A 16178-nucleotide genomic window follows, 5' to 3' on the forward strand; every position below is an offset into this window, starting at 1 on the left:
AATTGGCACATTGGCTACGAGGTGCACACAAGCTAGTCTAGACACTACCGTTATTAAAAGAAAAATACAATCAGTGTAGTTCAGATTTCAGAAATAGGATATTGAGGAAATCTAACTTTTCGCTCTAACAAGTGACAAAATCTGTCCTCTTCGACTATTCAAAAGTTCTCCTTGATATGGGGCAGCTCTTTGATACAAGGTACATGAGTTTAACAGGGGAAACATGATTTGCCCATATAATTCTCATTCAACTAGTGGAATATAAACTAGTCTGCATCAGGTTTGTGTGGAAATTGGCTAAAATTACAAATTTCCAACCCTCTAACAATGAAGCTATTAAGCTAAGAGTAATTACAAGTACTGTTTTCACAATCAAAAGCTCATTAAGGGGGAGAAGTGGCTCCTTTGAAGATGAGGAAGTTGAGAGTCTCCAAGGTGAAATAGATAAATGTTCCTCTAGTATGAGTGAAGAAACAGCCGAATTTTGTTCCCACCACGCACTGCCACCCATCCCCATATTGTTTGTCAAACTCCTGCATACAATCGAAAATTTTCAGGAAAATGTGTATAAAGATGTAACCAACATAAGCTGTCAGAAAAATTTACTTAAATTATAGTATATCTTTTAACCCCCTGACGTGTATCCTAATTCTTTTTTATGCCCTAAAGTCCACACACGTGACAATCTGATTATAATTTTATGCCCCAAAGTCCAACCAAGTAAAAATTCATTTTGATAGTGAATAGATTTTTTCAACGAACTCAAGACATCTGCAGATTCTCTTACCATATTGAGAAAATGTATCTTTGATCTAATTCAGTCCTAAAAAATTAGCTCATAAGACAAGAATTGGCTAATATCATATGAGGGGAATAACTCATTCTCCTTAACCAATATGAACACTTAATAACCCCACGTTTAGAATTAGACTGGAACGCGTACAACACAACATGAAGGCCGAAAATTGGGCAACCAAGAAAAGGAACAAGTCTTCCAAGTCCTATAATTCAACTAAAAGTCGACAGAAATTACCATCTTTATATGAGCAGCGATGGATTTGCAGTCCAAAACATCATAAACATCCAAAGCTTGAGAAGCCCATCGCATGGCTTGGATCTGCATCTTCACTGGCATATCTGTATCTTCAATCACACCTTTTCCTTCCAACATTTTGTCAATTGCTACTCTGTATCTCTCTCTCTCTGTCTATTGCTCTGAAGTAGAAGATCCCAATTTAGCAAGTGGAATTGGACTATATATAACTAGTTTTGGTGTTTTAAAACCAAGAAATGAAGAAAGGAGTCTTCCTCTTTCTCTTTCTCTAAGCAAGAATAAGAAAGGAGTGATTGGAACACTAAAAATGATCTGTCTACAAAATTAGCAAATCACTCCTCCAAATCCCTTATTTCAGCAAAAGTGTAAACGTGACATATTTTATAAGCATCTTGGTGCTGACACATATGACCGTGTCTTGTTCCTACTTACCAAAAGCACATTTTGACCTTACTCTATTTTTGAACCTTCTCTTTCTTTGTCATGCCCTACTGGATAACCATGTCGACGATAAAAGCTGATAAGGACTAAACTTAATCGTGCTTTCCATATCTATCTCTTTATTTGCAGCCTTAATTTTCTTTAATTATATAAGTACATATATAGTATTATAGCTGAGGAATTTCATGCTTACAATATTTTAAAACTGTAATCAAGAAAAAAAAAATTGGAGCTCAAATTATAGAACGGAAAAGGGTCAAAATTACCCCTGAATTTTGAAAAATAGTTCATTTATACCCTGCGTTATACTTTAGGGTCAATTATACCCTTACAGTTATACTATGGGGTCAATTATACCCTTATGACTAACGGCTGCCACGTGGCATCATCCCAATCCTTCAAAATTATTTTACTCTCAAATAATTTTTTACCCACTAAAATAACTCAACCCGACCCGATTTTTTTTTTCGAGCAAAAATAATACGGATATTTTTTCCAGGAAAAAAAATAAAAATAATTTCGTATTATTTTTGCTGAAAAAAAAATTGTTGAGTTATTTTAGTGGGTAAAAATTTATTTGAGGGTAAAATAATTTTGAAGGGTTGGGATGATGCCACGTGGCAGCCGTTAGTCATAAGGGTATAATTGACCCCATAGTATAACTGTAAGGGTATAATTGGCCGTAAAGTATAACGAAGGGTATAAATGAACTATTTTTCAAAATTCAGGGGTAATTTTGACCCTTTTCCGATTATAGAATGATGCTAGTATCTTTTTGAATTTTAAACCACATGGTGATTTATAAGCATTGATTATATTTTAAGACACTTGAAATAATATTCAACTTAATAATACTTTTTATTTTGTAACAATCAGTCAATGTATCCCTTGATTTTCACGCACTTCATCTCTTTCAACCTTTCAATTTTATCTCTTCTTCCGATATTCCCACGACCCAATAATTTGCAAATTTCAGCGACCTTCTGCAACGAGAACCCAATTTGTCAATCAAATTATTTATCGTGGTTAATAAAAATAATTATCTCAAATTATTTGTCGTTTTAGAAGTTTAAGGGACAATTAATTATAGTTTCCCCATATTACCTTGATAGAATTTTGTCATTAATGGGCATGACACATGAATAGAGTAAACATTTAATGGAGAGAGATTATAAGTAGATATAAATAAGGATAACATATCCTTCCTAATTAACTATTTCTTACGGAACGTGTAAAACAAAAAAGCGACAAATAATTTGAGACATAGGGAGTACCAACAATGCGACACAACTTGCTCTCGTCCTTCTTTCCTACATGTGCTTTAGCTTCATCAACGAGAAATCCTCTGCAATTCAATTTGCACTATTTCCCGTTTTATACACCAAATTCCAAGTGCATTATAGACCAAACTATTTCTTCACTGCCCTCATTCTCTTCAATTCCCATCATCATATTTGTCATAGGGACAAAGCATGAGAGTTACTCTAGTTCATCTTGATCGTTAGTCATTCAATGTTAATCTTGATGGGAAGTTCACATCTCATGTTTATTGTTTCTAAAATGTCCCTTTGGTTCATGTAAATATCCCCACTCGAACCAAAGCTTTACATCTCAAACTAATTAATTCACGGCGAAGCGGCCTTTTTGGTTATATTAGGGGCAGATATACTTTAATTTGTTCCAAACAGTATCACCGGATACAATATCATAGAAATAATTTATTAGACATGTACATATAGATAATAAGCAAAATGAAAATATTAGATATAAACTAAAAAACTTATACTGTTTGTTATTATAGTCAAACAATTTCCCAATGGAGTATCGTCCGGTTAGGCTAAACTTACATCTTGAGCTGGTTGATTGGTGTTGAAGCTTCCTTTTATTGGACAGTTATCAAGCAATCAATCCTTAGACACGTCATAAGCTCAATTTATCTCATTACTACTTGCAACCTATTGAAGGGCACAACTAACTCACCATGGGAGGATTTAGTTTAATTGTGTTACTCACTTAATCAACGATTTTCTTGGTGTTATTGATAGTAATGATAATTTTGGTATTTGGCATAAAATCAGCGTAAATGTCACTTTCATTTCTTAAAGTTTGAGTTCTGTCAAACATTTTTAAGTAAATTTAATAATTAGTCAAACATCTTCAAGTAAAATAGAACTAATGATACGATAAAAAAAAGATACAAAAAACTATAATATATTATAAGTAATTCAATTTCATTTATATGTCTATTTCAAAATTAAGTACTTACATACCCACAATCCATACTATGAAAATCCTACACAATTAAATTTGACTTCTCCAAATGCGGGTCAATTTTAGATTTGACCCAACACAAAGCGATGCCAATTTTACTTAAAGATGGAAAGAGGCGGGGCAGCAGCGGGCAAGTTTTGTTTTAACCCTTGAAGATTTTAACTCGCCTAATATAATAATTTTTTTGGTTGTCAACCTGTCCGCACAGCATAAACCTGCACCGCCTTGTATAGATTTTTTTTATTATATATTCAATTAAAACAAACAAACTTTAACATTTCATTTTTCTTAAAATGGAGATTTTAATTGAAAAATTACTTAAGAAGTTTTTTGTTCTTTACTACGAATGTAAAAAAGCTTTGCTAGACATCATTAGTGAATAAAAAAAACAAAAATGATGTGAGATTTGAATCATAGCTTTGCTAGACATCATTAGTGAATGAAAAAAAAAAATGTGAGATTTGAACCTTCGACCTTAACCGTGAAAGACAGGAAGCCTATCAAGTGAACTGGCTTTCAAGCTCATTCCCATTTTTCACTTACTTAAGTTATCAAGTATATTAAAATAATGTCTTTCTTAATTCTTATTACAATCTCTTTCCAATTAACTCTTATATAGTAGACTCAATTTCTTAATCTCTTTCCAATTATTTCTTGTATAGTAGAAAATTTCTTAATCTTGAATAGTAGATTTAACTTTATGACTCGCACATTACATAACAATACTTTTACATGCAAAATAAAACAGCAAACAAATATGTATAATAATATTGTGGTGTACCAACAATCGTTACAACCTGGTGAAACATTTTTCAGTTTTCACCTTTAATTTTAGCTATCAAAAAGTATACTGCTCATACAAACGACATCTGCTCAACTGATCATCGTTTAAGGTTACCCACGTGTGACAACTTGATTGTATCATAGTTCAACCGCGAAATTTCAGCAAACCCGAAACCCGCCTCGATTTAAGAAATAGTCCCAACCCGACCCGCCTTTTTAATGAACTCCGTATAGCTAGTACATACGAGAAAAAGACAAAAATGATCCCTTATATTTGAGGGTAGGTTCAAAATAACCCTTTAAGTCTGAATTTTGATCTTTAAGTTTGCCGAAAGTTAACATTTTTAGTCTTCGTCGAATATTAAACAATTTATGTTTGTTTGATTTGAACCTAGTTAGATTTGAACAATTTATGGAAAAAAGATTTAAACATAAGCACTAAGAAATTTTCATCAAATCCTAAAATATGCAACACAAAAAATTACACTAGACACTAAAACAAATAAGATATTAAAAAATAGCAGAAATTACACCTCAAAAAGGAATATCACTGCCACACTCTAAAAATAATTGGAAAATATCAACAAATACAAAAATCATACATTTAAATGTAAGTTTTTGCTAAAATTATTTTTTTTTCTGTCAAATCTAACCAACCAACAAGGTTCAATAAATATTGAATGGTTAATTTTTAATAAATTTAAAGGACCAAAATTATTTAGTACTACATACTTAAGGGACTATTTTGAACCTATTCTCAAACATAAAGGTGTTTTGAGGCATCATTTTTGTCATCGTCTCTCGGACATACCCGTCATACACCATTCTTGACAAAAACTGAAAGTTAACCCCTCTTTTACTTCCATGAAAACATCCTTTCATCTCTAGTCTCTACTACTGTCATTCCACCTTTAATTCCCCTCACTCTATAACCGGCGTTACAATGAGGGTAGTGACACCTACATCCCCATCATCAACACAACCCACCAATCAAAACCACCATAACACTACCCCAATTGGTGTAAGAAACCAAGATGCTGAATTACTCTTCCGTACAAAACCAATATCCGAAATCCGAAACATCGAAGCAACAACCCGTAAACAGATCCAGGACAAAAGCGAAGAGTTACGTCAACTCGTCGGTAATCGTTATCGAGATCTCATCGATTCAGCTGATTCAATTGTTTTAATGAAATCATCATGCGAGTCCATTTGTTCCAATATATCCGCGATACACCATGGCATTCTTCATTCCCTGTCTTCCAATGTAGCTGATTCACCTAAGTCAATTTCCTCTTTTGACCCTGCTAAAGCAAGGATTTACGGAATTGCTTGTAGGGTTAAGTATTTAGTTGATACACCTGAGAATATTTGGGGTTGTTTAGATGAATCTATGTTTCTAGAATCTTCTGCACGTTACGCTAGGGCGAAACATGTACACTATAGTTTACATAAAAATAAGGATTATAAAAGTGTGCTTTTTAAATTTCCTTTGCTTCAACATCAGTGGCAAATTGTTGAGAGTTTTAAATTTCAGATCTCACAGAAAAGTAGAGAGAGATTGTTGGATCAAGAAATTGGTTTAGGGATTAAAGCTTATGCTGATGCTTTAGCTGCAGTTGCTGTTATTGATGAACTTGATCCCAAACAGGTTTTAACGTTGTTTCTTGATTCGCGAAAATCGTGTATTAATCAGAAGCTAAATGGGTGTTCGAATGTTAATGCTACTAGTTCTGATGTGATTTTAGTTTATTGCGAAGCGTTAAAGATTATTCAGGTTACTGTGGGGCAAGTAGGGGAATTGTTTTTGCAAGTGTTGAATGATATGCCTTTGTTTTATAAGACTGTATTGGGTTCACCACCTGCGTCACAGTTGTTTGGTGGAATACCTAATCCGGATGAGGAAGTGAGGTTGTGGAACTCGTTTAGAGATGATTTGGAATCGCAAATGGTAATGTTGGATAGGGATTTTGTTTCAAAGGCGTGTTCGGATTGGTTGAGAAATTGTGGTAAGGAGATAATGAACAAGATCAATGGCAAATACTTGATTGATGTTATCAGCTGTGGGAAAGAGCTTGCATCTGCTGAGACATTGATACGGGAAACTATGGAAAATAAGCAGGTTTTGGAAGGGAGTTTGGAGTGGCTTAAGAGTGTTTTTGGGTCTGAAATTGAGTTGCCGTGGAAGAGAACACGTGAGCTTGTCTTGGGAGGTGATTCGAACCTGTGGGACGAGATATTCGAAGATGCTTTCGTTAGAAGGATGAAAGCAATTATTGATAAAGGATTTGATGAGTTGAGTGGATTAGTTGATGTTGTAGCGTCAGCGCGGGCTATCTCAGGAACTCCTGGTGAGCGGGTCAGTTTTCAGGCATACTTGAATAGATCTTTAAATGGTGGAGGTGTTTGGTTCATGGAGCCAAATGGTAAAAAGGTTACTGCCATTCCTGGCTCCAAGTCACAGCAGCCTGAGGAGAATGATTTTCGCAGTTGTCTCAATGCTTACTTTGGGGGTGAAGTTAGCAGGATAAGAGATGCCGTGGATACCTGCTGTGAGAGTGTCCTAAAAGACCTGCTAAGCTTCCTGGAGTCTCCCAAGGCATCCTTGAGACTGAAAGATCTGGCACCATATTTACAAAATAAATGTTACCAAAGTATGTCAGCTATACTAACGGAACTGAAGAGTGAGTTGGATATATTGTCTGCTAACCTTCAAAACAAAAACCTAAAAGACGAGTCAGTGCCATCATCTGCTATACTTGTTGAGAGATCGTTATTTATAGGGCGGCTTTTGTTTGCATTCCAAAAGCATTCCAGACACATTCCGGTCATACTTGGTTCACCAAGGTCATGGGTGAGTGAAACTAGAGGGACTGGCTCGCTTAAGGCCCCAACTCTAGTAGGGTACTCCATGCCACCCATCAACTCCCCAATCTCTGATGGTCCTGGAAATACTGCGTTTGATTCACCTAGAAGACAAGGTTCATTGGCGTCTGCTGCTTTGTTCGGAGTGGATGACAGTTCAAGCCCACAGCTTGAAGAGCTAAGTAAAATGACCCAAGATCTTTGCATCAGAGCTTATAATATGTGGATATCTTGGGTTTCTGATGAACTTTCAGTTATCTTATCCCAAAATCTCAAACAGGATGATGCCTTGTTGACAACAACAACCTTGAGAGTAAGTGCCATTCTTAAAGCTGTTATGGCTGGGTTTCCCTAAAGAACTTTACATTCCATTTTCCTTCTTATGCTTCCTTTTAGATGTTCATAAGTCATACCTGTATTATATAGAGTGGTCTTGGTATTTACTTGCAGCACTTGTTATCAAAGTAACTTGAAAATCATATCTTCTGATCCTGGATTTTAGAGGAATTTTCTGCTGATAATTTTATTATGAACTGACGGGCCTGAATAGCCCGGAGTGGATATAGAGGATTAGTGTAGCTGACCCCATAGTTTAATGTTAAGGGTAGTTGATTCATTGAATTCTAGATTATGAAGGTTAAATAGAGAGCATCCAAGAGGATTAGTAGATCTAAGCATCAGTTATAACTTCATTAAAATAAAGCATAGCACTCATGGAACTATCCTGGTCTAGTTGGGAGGAGGAGTGAGAACTATGTGAATATCTACCATAACCAGCAGGAACTTGAGTGTTGTCCTTTTCTTGCCTCACCCTCAAGTTTGTACATACAGATACATGCTTATTACCTTTGGCACCTATAAGTGCGCTAGGTACTCGACAAGGAGGACTTCATTTTTCCACCAGAGTAATCATTTCAGTTTATTTTAATAATTTTCCTTTATAGTTGACTATAAAGCAAGCATCAAGAGCTGTTGGCTTATCTAGGATCAAATAAGACAGTCAATCTTTCTGTTAAGTGTAAACAGCAAAATACTCTGTGGATTTAAGGACAAGTATGTGCTTGGGGTATCAAAAAGTATTTAACTACCCTGAGATGTCATAATTTCTAATTTTCCTTGTGCCAACTATGAGAAAATTGAGACACTGTAAAGCGATGCACAAATTTGTGGTAAATTTTGGATTAATCTTCGCTTCTGCCTGGAAGCCATGCCTTAATCCAAAAAAAAAAAAAAGGAAAAAAAGAAAGATCTTGAAACTTAATATTGTAATAGTTCACATAGTTATTCTTCTGATTTTAAATTGTTCCTCCATGACATGTTATACAAACAATTTTGTTGGTGTAAGGTTTGCGTACACTCTACCCTCCCCAGACCCCACTTGTCGGATTACATTGGGTATGTTGTTGTTGTTATTGTTGTTGTATAAGAACACTTGTTTGGTGTTTTCTTCATAGGTTACGTAGTTTATATTTTGGTAAAAACGGTTATAAAGAGTTTAATCTAGTCAGGATATTGCAAGTCATAAACCATCACAAAAGTTCTAAAACATGCTTCGATTTCCTTTAAAAACAATAGGCGATGCCCAATTATTTTTGTACGACTTCTTATGCTGCATACAAAGTTATGTTTCACAAATTTATCAGGGAAAGGAAAAATCATTAACTTTCACAAAGTCACGGAGTATTCATCATCTTTTTTCTTTTTACTTTTTCCTCCTTTTCTGTCAGTTGTAATGCTGTTTGTACATTCAGTCTAATTCTTTGGATTGATGTGACATCAATTTTATCTCCGATAAAGAATGATATAATTTATAGGTGTTTTGCTCGCTGTTGTATAATGTACTTGGTTATAACATAACATGAGAAGATTTCTAACTCTGAACATGCCTACTCAAAAACAAAAATAAATTAGGTGATTTCTTTCCATCTTCCAAGTTCTGGTGGATAGAGTAACATGAAATTTGTGTTGGTGGAGAGGTAGAATTACCCGGTAGATTGGTCAAGGGTGCATACAAGGCCGTATCTTTATACAAAAAGGGAAAAAGAAAAGAAAACATGCCTATTCCAAAAAAACAAGGTTTTGGTTTTTCTATATGTTTTGTTTAGGGCGGGTTCCCTGTCCTGCACGGTGGTGTAAGGCACCAGGTCTTTTTCATGCTTATCATTGATGGGAATGTATAGCTGTGTGTATACATATCTTTTTGTCTAGTTTACACAGTCCTATTCCTGCATTCTCTTACGCCATGAATAACAACTCCATTACTTATTGAAAAGTGAACTATTACATGTCATGGATAATATGCAAATTTCAGAATCTTCCACCATATTAGCAATACGAGCTTCTTCCCCTTCTTCTTTAGTTACTGTAAATTAGTTTACCAAGTTATATATCCTCTTAATTGGTAATTGGTTGCTCAGCAGGCTTCTTCATCTTAACATTTTGGCAGGGTTGGGAGGAGACCGTTGTCAAGCAAGATCAGTCAAATGAAGGTGGATCAGAGATGAAGATATTGCTTCCTTCTATGCCTTCTTTGTACATAACCTCTTTTCTATTCCAAGCTTGTGAAGAAATTCAGCGAGTAGGTGGACATGTGCTTGATAAACCTATTCTGAAAAACTTTGCCTCAAGACTGTTAGATAAGGTATTGAAAGATATACACTTTTCTTTTCCTCAAATTTCAATGTTTTTGAGAATTCTCACTTGTTATCTTATTATGGATTATCTTCCATAATTGTGGAGAGGTATGAAAAGCAAGAAGGAACCATATGCTATTTTTCAGAGTTAATGGACCCCAAAAGGTCCCTGGTTGAAATGAACACTGTTTGTCTGAAATTTCCCTTAAATTTAATTTTTTTCCTTTTTCTTATGGCTAAGGGCAATTTCTTTCTAACCATCCTTTCATGTCCTGTTGCTGATTTCTCTGACCTTTGCTAAATCCTCTTAGAGATTGTTATTGTTAAGTATTTGAATTTGGCTCATGATACATACATCTCTTTTTGATAAAAACCTGGAAATATGAATCACCAGCATTGGTGATCGTATCAATTCGTAAAACATTTTGTTTACATCTCTATTTTTGGAAAAGATATGTGCTATTTGATTTTAATCTTCAGCTGTGTACTGATGACTGTCGCATATTGACAGATGATTCATATTTATGGAGACTTCCTTTCCAATCAAGAAACTCAGGGATCTCGAGTTTCGGAGAAAGGCGTGTTGCAAATTTTATTGGATCTAAGATTTGCTGCAGATATTCTCTCTGGTGGTGATTCTACTGCAAATGAAGAACCTTTGAAAATGCCTAAGGTGAAGCATCCTTATAGAAGAAAGCAGGACGTACAACTAAACAAGTCAGTCTCCGAAGAGCGTGTCAATGGGTTGATAAGTAGCTTTACGCAAAAGCTGGATCCTATTGATTGGCTCACGTAAGCTTTTCCAAACCAGATAAACTCAATGAAAATATTCATGCTGCTATATAACTTTGCTTTCGTACCTTACCTTCAAAATGCTATTCCCTCTTTTCCATTTTTTGGGACTTTTTTGACTAGGCATAATATTAGTAGGTTAATTTTTCCTACACAAAAAGAAACAATGAAGTACTTTTGAAAATATCAAAGTAGAATTGTATTTGGATTACTGAAACTTGAAACAATGAAGTACCTTTGAAAATATCAAAGTAGAATTGTATTTGGATAAGTGAAACTTAAGAATGCCATTTCATGTTGAAGAAATTATACCGGGATTATAATGTTGGGATTATAATGCGGGAATTAAATTATGACGGGACTATTTAGGGGATATACTTTTATTGGCAGATGTTTGGTTCACTGGATTTAAAATGGGATATACTGGGTATAATATGAAATCGTGTTTTGTTTGAACTAGATAAACTTGGATAAACTTTTATTTCCAATTTTAACCTTGGCTTTCTTAAAAGACTTTGGGAAAAAGGCTTTGGAGAAGGGGAAATGTATCATTTTGTTGTTTTATTCCGGGTTTGTAATCTCAGGATTGTTATCCCACATAGAGAGGTGCAAAATAATACCAGAATTGTGGTATAAATAATTCCGGACTGTTACTCCGAATTAAAAACTCTACCAAAAGTGGGATAAAATAATACCCACATTTTATCCCAGGATTATAATCGCTTATTCTCGTAACCAGACGACCCCTTAGTTTGTATCATTATTTAGACTAAGTAAAGTTATTTCTTTTAGTTTTATCAGCAACACAAACTGATGGAGGTCTTTCCTAAAAAAAAAGTGATTACTGTACAAAAGTTTCACATCCATTGCTTGCATCCAATTCAAGCTGGTACATTTCTGAATTTTAAAAATTCAACTGTTCAGTGTATTCTGACGGATTTTAAAAAGGCTTGTGCTGCTATGATCGAACTTCTTTGGTGAATGCCATGTAAAGATGGTTTGTTGCGTGAGAGCTATCTACTTCATACTATAGCTCCACACCCTTGAATAGGAATTGTTGCACAACACATGGCACTGATATGATAGGAATATTTTTCTAATTTTTATTTCTCATGTTGGGCAGCAAAATGGCTGAAGGAGCATTATTAGGATGTCGTTTGTCAACTGCTTCATCTGCTTTTGCATCTTGAAGTGTACTCTTTGTTGCTTAAGGATATATGAAATAACAAACTGTTGGTTTTACTTGGATTCTGTTGCCTCTTTTTGGGGAGGTTGAGTGGCATTGGATGTATTGTGCTTTCTTGATCTAGTTAGTTAACACTTGGGCTGATTCATTTCCAGCTATGAGCCATATCTTTGGGAAAATGAGAGGCAGTCATACCTGAGGCATGCTGTCCTCCTTGGGTTCTTCGTACAGCTAAATCGGATGTATACAGATACTGCTCAGAAACTGCCAACCAATTCAGAATCAAACATCATGCGCTGCTCTGCAGTACCTCGCTTCAAATATCTCCCCATCAGGTTGATATGCTGTAAATTTTATAAATTACACCGTTCAATTCATTTTCTGCTCAGTTTGTGGTACTCTTTCACTTCTACCAGGATTTGCCCTCCTTGATTGTCTAAATGGAGGGATTATATTTCACACACTTGTATAAATTGCACTGCATTCCTTATGTTGGATATATCATTTTATCCTCTCAAAGTAATATTCCTTAATGTGTAAATTTATATTTGTAATCCAGTGCCCCAGCATTGTCTTCAAGGGGGGCGACCAAGGCATCCATCTCAGCATCTATTGATGATGTTTCATCGAGAAGTCCCTGGAAAAGTTACACAAATGATGAGCTGGCTCGAAAGGTTGACATTGATGAAAATTCTAGTTCCGGGATAACAGCGCCATTTTTGAAATCATTTATGCAGGTAAACCATTCCTCCATTTCCTCTTTGTCTAGTCTCTTTAGAACCTCCCCCTTCTTTGTAATCTTATTTTATGCTTACAGTTCCATGCTTACTTTATTTTTTTTCCCTATTGGGGTCAATTAAAATAACCCCAAACTAGGGGTGCTACGATCCATAAATTACAAAAGACATTACCTTTTTAATTCAAATTCTACATCAACAATATATTCATCTTGGTAAACACAATCAACAAAACTAAATTAGCAGGCCCCCCCGGGCGCTAGCCCTTTCTCTCTCATCTTCCAACTTATAATTCTGTAACTCATTAAGGTGTTCTTCTTATTAAACGCTTCAAAAGAGAGGATAAAGCTTCACAAAAGACGCATTATAGAATGATAAACTGGCCTGCTTGCTTTAAACTGTCAACCTTCTTACTAAGTGAATACATGAAGATTGGGAGAAATTGATTTGAGAGTTGCTTCGCCTTTTCTGGTTCTTTCTGAAACAATTTCTCCATGATTCTCAAGGCTCGACAGGTCTTGTCTGCTTGTCTGCATTTTCAGCACTTTGGTGCTACCAAAACATCTTCTAGTTTATGACGAGAATATAAAATGCTACTTTAAATTAGGGAATCTGATATTGTAGCTCATTATCACATCAAAAAAGGTTCAGGTCGTTGCCATTCAGAGCGTGCACTTTCAGGGGAATAGCCAGTTGCTGGAGCTGTTATTTTAAACTGTGAATCGTGAGCTAAATTGTTGATTTAACTGGATTAGTTTTTTTTTTCTTACGTAAACCTGAATTTTGTACCTACAATATCCAGGTTGGCAGCAAATTTGGAGAGAGCACGCTGAAACTGGGATCAATACTAACCGATGGGCAAGTGGGCAGGTTTGGTGACATATTACCTGTTCAAGCTTCAGGCTTTCATTCCTTCTTCACAGCTGCCAGATCAGATTAACTATTGAGAAACTTCTAATGAGCTTTATTCTAAAAAACAACCTTGAAGTTGACATAAGTTGCTTTTGCCGGAAGCAGAAAGAGTAGTTTACTAAAGATCAAGAATGTAGCGATGATGAACATTAGGAGATGAATATTCATTTTTGAGAGGAATGTAGCATAGGCTCGTTTTGTTTTACTTTTTATATTTTTGCAGTCACAGATACGGGAATTTTACTCTGTAATTTATGATACTGATTGGAACCAGCAGTCGATGAGCTTAATCTGCATGTATAAAAGGGGATAAATGAGTTGTGAATCAAAAGATGTTTCAGTAGATGTAAATGATGTTATTCTTTTACTAACTAATTGCATTTCCCATCTACTTGTACACAGTTGTTTTGAGCTTCTTGTGGGAGCTGTCTTCCTAAAACTCTTTGCCCTTGCTTGTCCTAATCCCCTGGGTTCTGGAGTTAAGTGTGAACCAACATTTGGGTTGCTTGGACATGAAATCGTCCTTATTCGATTTCTTCTCTTTTTTCTTCATCGCGGGATTTATAATTATAATGAATTTTGAGTCCAAATTGTTTTTTAACTGAAAAGTTGAACAATAACTTACGGTGATTCAATTAAGCAACAACTAGTTTTCCTTTCATGTAGTTTCCTGAATTACTACATGTTTAGCGGTCCCTCCACCGGTTTAGGAAAATCGTTTTCCTTTTCTCGTTATTTCTTTTTTGGCTTGTTTTATTGTCCATACGTGAAACAGGTCATCTTCAAATTTTAAGGATGAAATTCATAAAAATATGCAGTATATTTTAGAGAGAGATAGTAAGAATGGAAAGGAAAAGGATGAATAGTAGGTGGAAGTACAAGACACAATAAGGATATGAATATGTGATGGAGGTTTGTGGTAGTGGGTCAGTGTCAGAGTGTATAGTTGAATCGGCTACATGCGATGTAATAAGTGGCCCATGGGTCATGGCAATGTCATCTTTGGATTGTATTCACCCGCGAACTCGGAATTTTTTTAACCTAAAAAATAATTTTTGAAACTAAACTAACTCTTAAAAAAATAAAAAGAATCAAATTAGGCTTCACGCACAGAATCTGTGCATGAAAGAACTAAACTGTAACTTTTTGAGTTTGATCCTTTCACGCACAGATTCTGTGCGTGAAAGGGGTACTTTTTTTCCCTCTTTTTTTAAGCTATCAAAATCACGTTTTTTTTTTCTCCATACTTTGCGCAAAGATTAGTCATGTTTCAAAAACCCGAAATATAAATATTTTATATAGAACTTAATATATTTTTTTGCGTACAATAACGTCGACTCATTACATCATGTATACCTAAACGTTTGGATCGTCGTTTTAGGGGTTGTAAAGTGCCCCGAAGTAAGTTTTGTTTGCTTGGAAACTTATTGTCAACTTTGGATCTAAGTGTCATATTTTATAGGGTTTTGATCTAAGTGTTTTGAAATAAAAATATTATATTAAAAAATAATTCATCCAATACGAGAGGTTCAATCAAGGTATAATATATCTCATTCAATGCTCCCACCAAGGTTTGATCCCATGTTGTTGGCATAAAAAAGAAGTAAGTAAAAAAGAGAGGTTAAACCACCAAGCTAAATTTGTGAAAGCAACAAAGTAGACACTTTTTATTTTTTATAATGTTCACTAATGCTATCTAACTCGTTTTCATAAATTGAATTTCGAACCTCGAAATTGACATTCAAAACATCATTACCACGGGATTAGCATCTCGAAATAGATTTTTTATCATTAGATTTTTACTAAAGAAGAATAAAATTTTTGCACAAATTTGGGACAAAATTCAGATTGAATGGGATAACGGGCGTTTTTTGGAAAATTGGCTCGGCCAAACCGCAGGCAGTTTGTCCGCGTAGATCTCGAAAAAATACCCAGATAATTTTTTTTTGCGTAAATCGGACATCTGAGCACAAAGTTATGATTATTTAAAGTTTCGACAATTTACAACTAGTTATCTACCTATACTCTCGTCCTTATTTTTTATTTATGTGAGTGAGAGGCATATGTATACTTGATGTAATGAGCCGATATTATTGTACGCTAAAAAAAATATTAAGTTCTATATAAAATATTTATATTCCGACGTTTTGAAACGTGACTAATCTTCGGTCAAAGTACGAAAAAAAACTTAAAGATAACAAGTTTCCAAACTTACTTTGAGGCACTTTACAACCCCTAAAACGATGATCCAAACATATATGTATACTTGATGTAATGAGCCGGCATTATTTTACGCTAAAAAAATTATGAAGTTCTATATAAAATATTTATATTCCGGTGTTTTGAAACGTGACTAATCTTTGGTCAAAGTACGAAAAAAACTTAAAGATAACAAGTTTCCAAACTTACTTCGAGGCACTTTACAAGCCCTAAAACGACGATCCAAACATATATGTATACTTGATGTAATGAGCCGATATTATTTTACGCTAAAAAAATATGAA

The 16178-nt window shown here is 34.9% G+C and overlaps 2 protein-coding genes across 3 annotated transcripts; one reads left to right on the top strand and one right to left on the bottom strand.

Annotated features, from left to right (window-relative positions):
- Positions 1 to 132: 132 nt before the first annotated feature.
- Positions 133 to 1430, bottom strand: LOC132633389 (dynein light chain 1, cytoplasmic-like). Its single transcript, XM_060349779.1, has 2 exons — positions 1034 to 1430; positions 133 to 533 (listed from the first exon to the last, which is right to left on the bottom strand). Exons 1-2 carry the CDS (start codon positions 1169 to 1171, stop codon positions 384 to 386), a joined length of 288 nt encoding a protein of 95 aa, XP_060205762.1. The 5' UTR covers positions 1172 to 1430; the 3' UTR covers positions 133 to 383.
- A 3891-nt stretch (positions 1431 to 5321) lies between these two features.
- LOC132633390 (conserved oligomeric Golgi complex subunit 1) lies at positions 5322 to 14045 on the top strand. 2 transcript variants are annotated; one of them, XM_060349781.1, is made up of 6 exons: positions 5326 to 7727; positions 9861 to 10055; positions 10559 to 10839; positions 12181 to 12360; positions 12585 to 12762; positions 13565 to 14045. In XM_060349781.1, exons 1-6 carry the CDS (start codon positions 5493 to 5495, stop codon positions 13700 to 13702), a joined length of 3207 nt encoding a protein of 1068 aa, XP_060205764.1. In that variant the 5' UTR covers positions 5326 to 5492; the 3' UTR covers positions 13703 to 14045. The 2 variants fall into 2 exon arrangements, with proteins under 2 accessions (XP_060205765.1, XP_060205764.1); XM_060349782.1 differs by lacking the exons at positions 12181 to 12360; positions 12585 to 12762; positions 13565 to 14045 and adding an exon at positions 11963 to 12173 and having other exon boundaries at positions 5322 to 7727.
- Positions 14046 to 16178: the final 2133 nt, after the last annotated feature.

The sequence above is a fragment of the Lycium barbarum genome, chromosome 3, assembly GCF_019175385.1.
Source record: "Lycium barbarum isolate Lr01 chromosome 3, ASM1917538v2, whole genome shotgun sequence".
Classification (NCBI taxonomy): domain Eukaryota; kingdom Viridiplantae; phylum Streptophyta; class Magnoliopsida; order Solanales; family Solanaceae; genus Lycium; species Lycium barbarum.